The following is an 11,922-nucleotide window of genomic DNA, read 5'->3' on the forward strand; positions in this document are numbered from 1 at the left end:
TTTATACTCCTTCCGTCCACAAAAAATATTTCTAATTTGTTTTTTCCGTTCGTCCACAATTAATTTTTTATTAATTTTTTCGTTCGTCCACAATAAATGTATTCACTTTATTTTTTATTAATTTTTATTCATCCTTAAAGTGAAAATAATGAAGGAAAAATGTTGAACTTCTCTTTTGTATCAAATATTGGAAAAGAAATGAGACATTTAAAAACATAAATTTTTATTATCCCTCATTTTTCAATAATAAATTTATTCATCAAAGTAAATGCACTCTAATACGTAGTACTTAGGTCTCGTAGTTATCAAGTTGGGAGAAATTTCAAAACCACCTTCAAGTAATTACTAATTTCTTTTTCTAGAATCAATAAATTTCTAGAGATGGGCCCATTATTAGTATTTTAATTATATTTTTTTTGAACACACTATTTTAAAATTACTTTCAAATTTGGGTTTACTTTTTTTTTTTGATCAGTAAAGTAAAACTTTTATTGAAAGAAAAGGGATCAAGGCATCAGGAATGCCAATCAAAACAATAAAACAAGTTTGAAGTTTTTGGAACACCAAGAAGTAAAAGGAATTCCTAACTCCACTATTTTGTAGGCCTCGTTCCAACTCCAAAGTCTCCCCTTAATCTGTAATACAAGTCTATCAATATCCCAAGCCTTGTCCTGAAAACGACTACCATTCCTGCTTTCCCAGAGCAACCACACTGTTCCAACCCACAAAGCTTTAAGCAGTCTTCTTTCTCTCTTCTTTTTTCCAGCCGCAATGAAAGAAATGAAGTGTTGAAAGATACCTCTCGGATTTGCCGTTTTGATGTCGAGCCATTGAAAGATCTGGTCCCACACCGCCGCTGCTTTCGGACAATGGAGGAACAGGTGTTCCGTCGTTTCCTCACTAGAAACACATGCATTGCACCATCTCTCCTCCACGCTGATCTGAACATTTCTTCTACTCAAATTATCACATGTTGCCAATCTGTTTCTAAGACATCTCCATGCCGTCACCTTGGCTTTATTTGGTGTTGAGGCCTTCCAAACCTTTGCCATCTCCAAAGGTAAAACTTGTTGCTCCATTCTTGTTTTTGCCACAATTTCATATGCCGACTTGATTGTGAAGCATCCATCTGGTGTCGCCTTCCAGTTCCATCCGTCTTTTACACCTACACAAGGAACAAAATCAGCAATCACCAACCGGAGATCCTCCTCAAGCCCTTTCTCCCTCTCCCTTAACTCCCTCCTCCACTCCAACCTCCATACCCGCGACCCTCCCTCCCAAAACCCGCTTTCACCAACCAGCCTTTTCTTGTTTAGGCTCAAATTATACAATCTCGGAAACACAAACTTAAGGGGTTTGTCTACCACCCACACATCCTCCCAGAAGCTGATCTCAAGCCCATCCCCAATTCTTCGCCTCAAATTATTGATGAACCACCGATCTCTCATTCCTCCTCCCTTATCTACAATTTTTTGCCACCACCCTTTCTGTCCACCTCTTCCCGCCACCGAACATTCTCCCCCTTCCCCCCACACTAGCTCCCCATAAAGCGATTTGATCACCCTTACCCACAGAGCTTTCCCCTCCCCCAAAAACCTCCAGAGCCACTTACTTAACAGCACCTGATTAAACCAATCAATATTCCGAAACCCCAGACCTCCTGAATCCTTGTTGAGGCACAAGGCATTCCACTTAAACCAGGTGATACCGCACGTCTGTGTACCTCCTCCCCACAAAAATTTTGAGAACAGTGAATTAAGTTCCTTAATCACCGCTTTAGGTATGAAAGCGAGGGATAATTGATAAACCGGGATGGATTGCAACACCGACTTGACTAGAGTAATTCGTCCTGCCAGCGAAAGATGTCTCTTCTTCCAGCTTGCCACTTTGTTTGAAACTTTTTCAACCAAAAACTTCCAATCTCCAACACCATTGCTGCGCCCCCCCACTTTAGTACCCAAGTAGTTGCACGGAAAGGATCCGATCTTGCACATGAGGAGCGATGCCCATCTCCTCTCAACTGCGTCATCCACTCCCACTGTCAGAAGACAACTTTTGTCAAAATTTACCGCTAAACCCGAGACAAACTGGAAGAGAATCAGGAGTTTCTTCACGCTCTCCATATTTCTGTCATCTGCCTCCAACAAGAAGATAGTATCGTCCGCGTACTGCAGATGTGAAATGGGCACTTTGTCCTTGCCAATCTTCGCCGGAACCAGGAGCTGCCTCTCCGCTGCTCTTTCAATGAACTCGTTGAGGCCTTCTGCCACGATAAGGAAAAGGAAAGGTGACAACGGGTCACCCTGTCTCAAACCTCTCTCCATTTTGAAGTCTCCCGTCGATGACCCGTTCACCAATACACTTGCCGTTCCAGATTCCAGACTCCCTTTAATCCACTTCCTCCAAAGTCCGTCAAAGTTAAGTCGACTGAGAAGCATATCCAAGAAATCCCATTGCACAGAGTCGTATGCTTTTGCGAAGTCAATCTTGAAGAAAATACGGCCCACTCTCTTCTTTTTTGCCTCAAAAATAGCTTCATTCAGGATAACCACCCCACCTAGGATGAAGCGACCCTTGACAAACGCACTTTGATTATCAGAAATGATCGACCCCATAACCCTCTTCAATCTGTCAGCCAGGATTTTAGCCACAATTTTATACATGCTGGTGATAAGAGAAATTGGGCGAAAATCATCGATCGACCCAGCCCCTTCTTTCTTCGGAATCAAAACAATAAAAGAGGCGTTACCACCTTTCGGTATGTTCCCATTTTCGTGAAATTCTTTCAAAACCTGGAGTAAGTCCTCTTTAACCACGTGCCACGCCGCTCTCCAGAATGTGAAGTTAAATCCATCGGGTCCCGGACTCTTGTCTCCACAACAACTCCACACTGCTTCTTTAATCTCGTCCAGATGAAAATCCCTGATCAGCCAATGCCTCTCTTCATTTGAAATTCTCCTCCTCATGAAGTCCAAGGGGAAATCAGGCATCTGTCGTTCTTTCCTTTTGAAAAAAACTTCAAAATGATTTCTCACTCTTGCTTTAACCTCTTCCGGTTTAGATATCCATGAGTTTTCAAAGAGCATTCCGCCAATCTCGTTTTTAATCCGTCTCCCACGAATTGCCCTATGGAAAAAACCCGAATTTGTGTCTCATTCTTTGAGCCATTTAAGTTTGGCTTTCTGTTGCAGCATCATCTGCTTATTCTTGAGTTGAAGGGAGAGCAGGGCTTGAATATCATTTCTCCTAATCACCTCTGATTCTTCAAGACCTCTCTGCTCGTCCACCTTATCCTTCTCTTGAAGTTCCTTCTGAAGTTCTTGGATTTTGTAGTCAATGTCACCGAAAGAAGTCTGATTCCACACCTTCAAGGCCTCTTTGACTTTCTTCAATTTCTCCTTAACCACAAAAAAACTCCATCCCCCCACATTAGTCACCGTCCACACCTGCTTGACCATCTCCTCGAACTCCGAATGATTCACCCATGCATTGAGGAATCGAAAAGGTCTTGGTCCCCAATCTTCCGATCTTGTAGTGAGAATAATCGGACAATGATCCGAAATTGAACGTTGAAGTCCTCGTGCCGACGTCCCTTCCCAAGCAGCCAGCCAATTCTCATTAACGAGGAAGCGATCAATCTTACTCTTGCACTTTCCATTTGGTTTGTACCAGGTAAATTTCCGACCTTGAGTTTTAATTTCCTCCAGATCGTTCCCCCGGATAAATTCTTCAAAACTTCTTGCATCAGCCACTCCAAACGCCTCCCCACTGCCCACACGTTCATCCTTCCTCCTAACTGAGTTAAAGTCTCCCAAGATACAGACACTCCTATCCGTATTTTGTTCCACAATTGAGCTTAAGGCATCCCACAAGATCCGCTTTTCCCCTGAGCCGACTGGTGCGTACACATTGATGATGCAACATAAGATATCACCCTCCTTGTACCTCCCATTCACCACCACCGCCCCCGGTAAATCCCACGTACTAGAGGCTTCGAACACCTCCCTATTCCACAAGCAAACAATTCCTCCAGCCCTTCCCTCCGAATTCCTAATCGCTATGTCTGTATAATTAGACCCCCACCAAGATTTACAGAACAAGTCCCTAAACACCTCCATCTTTGTCTCCTGTAAGCAACAAAAATCGATCTTCTGCCCTTTCACCAAATCAGTAACATCTCTCTGCTTCGCAACACTCCCCAAGCCCCGAATGTTATAAGATAACAAATTCATTAAACATTCCTCAAAATACTCCCAGCATTTTCGCAAGAAAGAAAATTACCTTGCACCTCAATCTGTCGAGCAACATCTTCGTCTGGAATTCGACTTGACAGCCCGATCTTCTTTCCAAAATCCCAGATCTGTTGACCTGAACTTTGCTCCCCAATTGTCGTCTCCTGCCCTTCTTCGTTCTCCCCCTCTCTTTCCTGCTCTGCCACTTCCTCCCCCCTTCCATCAATTGGCTCTAAATCTGAAATGAAGTGTTCCCATTTCTCTTTCTCCCTGTTTCTATTCTTTTTCTTTTCTCTCCCTTTTTTTCCTTTTGAATTTCGATCCCCACACCTTTTACTTTGGTTTGAACAACTTCCTTCCTCGTAGCTGAAAATCGGCGGCTCATTCTTTTCGATCCTTTGCCCTTTCTCTTTCGACGCCGTGTCATCTGCAACATTTTTGGCACCTTGATTTTCCATGTACACAACTGAATCGGCTTCTTCCCTTTCCAGAATAGCGCTTCTCTTCTCTCCTTGCGCTTGGGTCGACATTAAGGTATGACCTCCCTTACAAACGCTTCTTCCTGGCCCATCATGAGAAACACCAGTAAAGCCACCAGTTGGGCTTTTTTGTTGTACCTTCTGAGAGTCGGCCCAGTTTTGTTCCTCAAAAATCTGGTTTGGACTTTGAAAAGCGTGGCAGTCCATCTGCCCATCCTTAACGAGTGGCTGACTCTCACCTTCGGCCCCAACCAAATTTAAAAGCATTTTCGATCCTCCTACCAACGTCCCCTCATAATTGGTTTCCTCGACAAACGTGTCTGCATGGATCGAATGAGACGAAACGTTGATTTCTTGGAGAACCGAAACATCATCATCCCTTTCACCGCTCTCGTTCTGATCTCCGATGGTTGCAGCTGCCGGATCCATGGACTCCTCCCCGCTCGTCCATCCTGCATCCGATCCCGAATCCTCGAACTCCGTCTCTCCGAGCATGGAAGAGAAATGATTCTCGTGAATTTTCTCAATGCGAAACGTGAACCTTGCTCCATTAATACAACACTCCGTCACTTGATCAATGGATCTAAGGCCCGTGGAGATTTGAATCAAAGCAACATCCAGTTTTTCTTTTTCTTTCGTCTTCTCATGCATCTTCAATACCCGACCGAACTTTGCAGTTGCCAACTCAAAGAAACGATGATTCCATGCATGTAGTGGGATCCCGACCCACCTCGTCCACACCACTCGTTGTTGAAACACATCCACAACGTTCCATTTCCTCTTCCATTGAAACCAGAACTCACTCCATTCATCCATCTCCGTTAAAACTTTTTCTGTTGGCGCGTCACAGACACTACGTATCAACACCAAATTTCCTCCCATCGTCGTCACCTTCAGTTTCCCAGCAATTTCGCTATTGATTTCTTCATTAATCTCTTCCCACAAGAACTCATCTTTGATGAAACCCGTGAAGGCTCCATCTAGCCATCGTGTTTCCTCATCCGAAGTTTTGAACTGAAGCAAATCCGAAGGTCCTGACTCCCCTTCTTTTGATCCAGTGAGCACCTCCTTAAAAGAAACCCCCATCATCCTTTTTGCGGCATGCACGACCTTTGTTTTTTCCGTCTTTCTACCTGCGTCAGCTTTGAATCCCTTCCCTTTACTTCCTTGGATCTTCACTTCTCTCTCGAATCTCGGTTTGAACACCCTAATTTTATAGCTCCCAATCCACAACTTATTAAGTTGTTCCAGCAAACCGTCCATATCTTCAACGTCTTCGAAGCGAACAAAACCGAAAGGCTTCCCTTTTTTGTCTCTCTTTCTTGGACAAAAGATGTCTGTCGGTTCTCGCACGGAACCGAACTTTCTCCTCAAAAAATCAAAGCTACATTCTTCTGGAATGTTGTTGAAAAAGAATGTAACTTTTTGTGCTTCATTCTCGTCTCTTGCTTTCCAAAGTTTCGAAAACCTTTGAGTCTTTTGGTTCAGCTGCTTCTTCACCATCCCATCGGCTCCGTTCCTCACTTCCCCTCGTCTCCTCACCTCCCTCCAGATCTCCTCTCCCATCTCTTAAAATGGAACTATTCAAAATGCAGCCCGCCGCAGATGAAAGCCGCACCTCCGCCGCATCTCCCCGCCGCTAGACTGCCTGAGACCTAAAATCCGGCCCCCCCGAACACGTCCGACTGGAGAACCGTATCCACTGCGACTCCGGAGATGCCCGATCTGGAGATCCGAGGTTCGCTGAAGAGACCTAGAGAAAAAGTGGTGACATGCTGCTCCAAAATGGTCTGCTGAAAGCGGATCGAACTGATGGGATCGGAATCCCCCTCTGCTACAGTAGATCAATTTTCGACGGCGGTGAGAACGATCACGACGAGATCTACAACGATGTCGCAGAAGACCTGTCTGGAGGCGCGGTCTCGCCGGACTGTATAGCTGCGGTGGCCCTGGAGTTGTGGTCTCGCCGGACTGGAGAGCAGCTGTTTCAGTTCTGGATCGCGTCTCGCTGGTCTTCTTTTGGTTAAAACCGACGAGATCTACGACGATCGCGGAAGGCCTGGCTGGATACGCGGTCTCGCCGAACTGGGGGGCTGCGGTGGATCTGGATGCGTGGTCTCGCCGGAGTGGAGAGCAGCTGTGGCAGTTCTGGATCGCGTCTCGCTGGACTTCTTTTGGTTAAAACCGACGAGATCTACGGCGAAATCGCGGAAGGCCTGGCTGGAGGCACGGTATTCAAATTTGGGTTTACTATATATAATTACGAGTATAATTTTGCGCCAGAGATGACTGCAATGTTAATTTGCACAAAGGATTAAATTATAGGCTTATAAACTTGGCTTTAGCATTTATGTCATGTATTTGGCACCTAGAATTCGCACTGACACAAATGGCAAAAGTGAGGACCATATTTACATATATATAAATGCAAATGATTTCAAAATATCATATTGGAGTGTAAAAAGTATTGTTTTTGGAGGGACCATGATTAATTTGATGCAAAATAACTGTTTTATTAATTTACCATTCGACCAAAAATATGTTTGGTGAAGTCAATTCATGGGCATCATATAAAACTATCGACAACACAAAGTATTAATTATTTTAGAAATTAGCCCAAGTTAGAAGATAGATAGTCTTTATTACAGCGACGTTTTTGCAATATAAATGTTGTCATTGTTATCAGATCCAACAACTAGTGCTGCTTACATAATCCTTGCATTTTGTGGTTAAGTGTGTTTTCTTAGTTAAATGATATTTAGTCATATGTTGATTACTCTCATCTATATTGTAGTAGTACATATATACTTACCTTACCTCTTACCTTCACACAGATTTTGGCATACTTCTTGAAATATCATTGGCAATTTTTTTATTTTTTTATTTTCTTTCTTTGATAAAAGGACACTTGACTTTTTTTCTTGCTCCTTTTTGAGATAAAAACTGTTTTTATCTATCTATTTGGGAGCAAATAAGTGTCGCAAAAATTCCAATGGACTTAAATATAAAAAGTAAAATGTGCATAGCTTTATGAGGACTTAAGTGATATAATAAAGTTTAATGTTGGACATAATCATGAAAGTCATGTCTAGAGAATTTTTTGTTTATTGAGAGATCAGTTTTTTTTTTTTTTTTTTTTGTGTAGCAGTGATACACAACGAGTTTCAATTATTTGAATTATCTATAAGTTCGAAATATTGGTTTCCAGATTTTGTAATTATTTTATGAATGAATGGTTTAGTGTGAAAAGTTATGCCGGCAATTGGAACAAGCGTGTTGCAATTCTATGAGAATGTCATGTGCTTCCACGCTAATCATGCGTTAAATGGACCCCACTGGAATTAATTCATCAAACTCTATTTATATAATTCCACATCTTTGGCCAATCATCACGTCCATTTCATAAAATATGAGGGATCGAGTTCGAGCTCGAGTTCGAGTTCGAGTATCGACGTAGGAAAGTTGAATCAACTGGTGCGATCTTTGTATTAAATTAAAATATACAATTAATGATTTCACCGGAGAATAATACTAGCAAACTAGTTCAACTCATCCAAATATTTTTTATTTTTTGCCATAAAGTAGTCGAACTTAAAAATTTACACAAATTTTAATCAAATTTACATAATTTTGCGGCACTTGAATATGAGTAGATTCGGTGGAAAAGCAGAAGGAAAAATAAGAAACGAGTGTGAATTTTGATGGATGAAAGGCCGAGAGACAAGCATGGGTTGTGGCGTGAGTTGAGGAAAGTAGTATGTTGACATTATGATGTGTTGGGTTTCAAAGAGTTGATTATTGGTACAAAGTCTATGGTGAGACTTGGATCTGAAACCTATAAAAAAATGTTGAGAGAATTCAAGATTAATTTAGACGTCCATCTAGTTCCAAATCTAAAAATTGGGCATTTTTAAAGCCGATTGTTTGGACTAGCATATATCTTGTTTCGTCAATTTTATCGTTGAACATCCGATATTACAATTCATGTAGTCATAAAGTCTTAATTTAATCGCCCAAAATCCTAACTCAATTCGTCAATCGTAAAACATCAGACCATGCAATTGACGACACGAGAGGACCGACTAGACAATGTTGTTTAAAAGAACCAAAAATCAATTTTGAATTTCATTGTCACAAGAATGTTTAAGTCCCCACTCCAATCTCACGCTAATAAATTGGACAGATCTCAATTGCAAAATAAATATGTTAAAGTTGGGCCTTTACTGTTAAATTTCATCGGTTGAGACAAATTGTTAATGATCTCATATAGGTTGGATACTAAAATATTGCAAATAATCTTAAAAGTATCTTAGCAAAACTTGGTATATATATTTTGAAATTAATTACCTTAAACCATTGCAGTTGACGTTGCATTTGCATAGCTTCACCCCAAAGCTGTACACGTGAGCTGCCCCAGCAACGTTTATTCTGCTCTACATTAGCGATGATGAGAAACAAACAAGAGTCAAAGGGTTATTTACAGATAATCACAAACGCAATAAATTGGGCCTAATTATGGAGTGTCTAAAATGAGTAATTCTATTCACAACTTCCACTTTTCTCTTCACTAGGATTAGTTGTATAACTTGGTAGAATGTATAAACATATCTATCTATCTTATAAGCCGAAAAGACCGGAACCAGTAGCCGATTGTGTCCTCATCTGCGCAGCAAAATTTGGAGGGAAAGTGGGCATGAAATCCCTAGATTTCGGAAGAGGAACTTCACGAAACCATGAATGATCCAGAGCTTCTTCTGCACTCATCCTCTTCCGCGGATCATACGTTAAAAGCCTGCTCAGCAAATCAAATCCAGCATTCGACAACACCGGCGTCGACCCTGTGAATGACACAGCCGGAAACCTCTGCCTCAATAAATTCCTGTCGTTCTTGACGATCTTGTGTAATTGATCGGTCTCCACCGTGCCATCGAACAACGGCCGCCGCAACAGAAACTCTGCCATGATGCAGCCGACGCTCCACATATCGACGGCCGTGGAATACTCCTTGGCTCCCAAGAGCAGCTCCGGCGCCCTGTACCAAAGCGTCACCACTGTCTCTGTGTGTCGTATCATGTTATTGTTGTTAAACCTACACGCTAGACCGAAGTCGCATATCTTCAACTCGCCGCGGTTATTCAATAAGAGATTCGAAGTTTTTAGATCTCGATGAAGTACCTGATTGCGGTGTAGGTGGTCCACGCCCTGCAGCAGCTGCTGCATCAAGCACTTGACCTCGCTCTGGCTCAGCGGCTGCCTCATCGTCTCCAGCAGCGATCTCATGTCGTTCTCCGCGTACTCCATCACCAAGTAGCCGCCGCCGCTCCACATTAGCTCCACGATTGAACGGTGGCGCTTCAGACCGGCCAGAATCTTCGCCTCCGCGTCCTCGTCGGACTTGACCTTCTTCACCGCCACGACTTCTCCCGTCTTCTTGTGTTGGGCTCTGTATACGACGCCGTAAGCGCCTTGCCCGATTTTGTTTAACAACTCCAACTCGTCGATGCCCCTTTCTTCAGAGGGGGAAAATCTGCGCTTCTTGCTCATGCCGAACATCACGTTTTCTTCACCACCGCTGAATTGCCGCTTCTTGTTGATTACAGCCATTGTTGAATCGCCGCTTCTTGTTAATGTTAATCACGATGCTCCTGTTTTCCGATTCATTCTTTAGGTTGTATATATAGATTATGGATTCCTAATTCTAATTCTAATAGACCACGTCTAGTATGTATATCTTGGATTATTAGTTTTGTGGATAACCTAATTAAACTAGAATTAGATTATTTAAATTATGAAAAAAAGATAAACTTACGTAATATGAATATACTATTATAATTTATTATATAATTTAGTGTCTCTCAAAAAAATTATAATGATTAATTTGCATATTGATTCTATTCCATTTATACATTGTAAATTTAGGAAATAAATTATTCTTTGAGAATCTTAAAAACATCTGACAAATTGGCGTCACTGCATTGCATCCTTTATTAAGAAATAGATACACATAAGAAAATGAGTACTGCTAAACACACATAATATGTGTACGATAATATGTGCGTACATAATGCCCTTGAAAATTTATTACCTAATTTGAATTATGATTATTACTAGATCACCCTTTATTTATATGGGAAAATTTCTAAAGATTTTTTTCCTTTTTTCACTACAACAATTTTTGGAAACAAAATATTGATGTCCACTAATCAAAATCCTATCTACTTAAATATGACCACTTTATTTTAGAAATTATATGAAACGATTTTATTATTATTTTTTATTTAAAATACAAATTTCAGTCTTCACAATCTTATGTATTGATATATTTTTTTAAAGAATGAAATTCATGGATAAGGTAATACTACAATTTTTTTTAAAATTTCCTTTATAAAATGTCACAATATTCCTTATTATTATTATTATTATTATTATTATTATTATTATTATTATTATTATTATTATTATTATTATTCCTTCAATTTTCTATTACTTATTATCATTCAAAAAGATACAATTAAATTAACTATCCAATTATTTGGCATCCACCTAATCGGTGTTCGTCACGAGTACAATTTGACTAACAGCCATGTATCTGTATGTAGTGCAAAGGAAAGGTAGATGATTTGCTAAATATAATCGAGCGCGGAGCGTCACAAATCACAATAATGATTTTATGAGTGGAATTGGTTCGCTTAATTGAAGGAAACAATATTTTATTATTGTGCAAAGATTATATGCAATTCATTCCTTAATTATTGTTGGGGATGATTACGTAAATTGTAAATTCAACTAAAATAGAATTAATTCTATAATTCATAAAAATATATAAAATGACGTAAATATCCAATTAGGTGTGCACATATTATGTGTGTTTATCATTATTCTAATAATCATGTTCTTTTTTCCTTTTTATTCAACATAAGAAATATCATGCTCTTATATATATAGGGTGTAGTTTATTATATAATATATATATACATATATCTAAATTTAGAAAGCTTGTTTGGACTTGATTGAGTCAGTGTACATGAAAGTATTCGGTACCTAAAGTTCGAGGATCAAATCAATATGAAACGAACCAAGGTTAAACTTTTATTTATATTTATTAAGTATAAAATTTTAATTTGTAATATAAATTTGTCTATTAACCTATTAAGTAATTTTAAAAAGGTTCTACGAATTAGGATAAAGAAAGAGACAATTTTAAAAAAATA

General features: G+C 40.2%; 1 protein-coding gene across 1 annotated transcript; it reads right to left on the reverse strand.

The window, feature by feature from the left end:
- Window positions 1-9,193: 9,193 nt before the first annotated feature.
- On the reverse strand, window positions 9,194-10,474 carry LOC130987552 (cyclin-dependent kinase G-2-like). Its single transcript, XM_057911128.1, has one exon. It carries the CDS (start codon window positions 10,313-10,315, stop codon window positions 9,329-9,331), a length of 987 nt encoding a protein of 328 aa, XP_057767111.1. The 5' UTR covers window positions 10,316-10,474; the 3' UTR covers window positions 9,194-9,328.
- Window positions 10,475-11,922: the final 1,448 nt, after the last annotated feature.

Source organism: Salvia miltiorrhiza, chromosome 1, assembly GCF_028751815.1.
Source record: "Salvia miltiorrhiza cultivar Shanhuang (shh) chromosome 1, IMPLAD_Smil_shh, whole genome shotgun sequence".
NCBI classification, from domain to species: Eukaryota; Viridiplantae; Streptophyta; class Magnoliopsida; order Lamiales; family Lamiaceae; genus Salvia; species Salvia miltiorrhiza.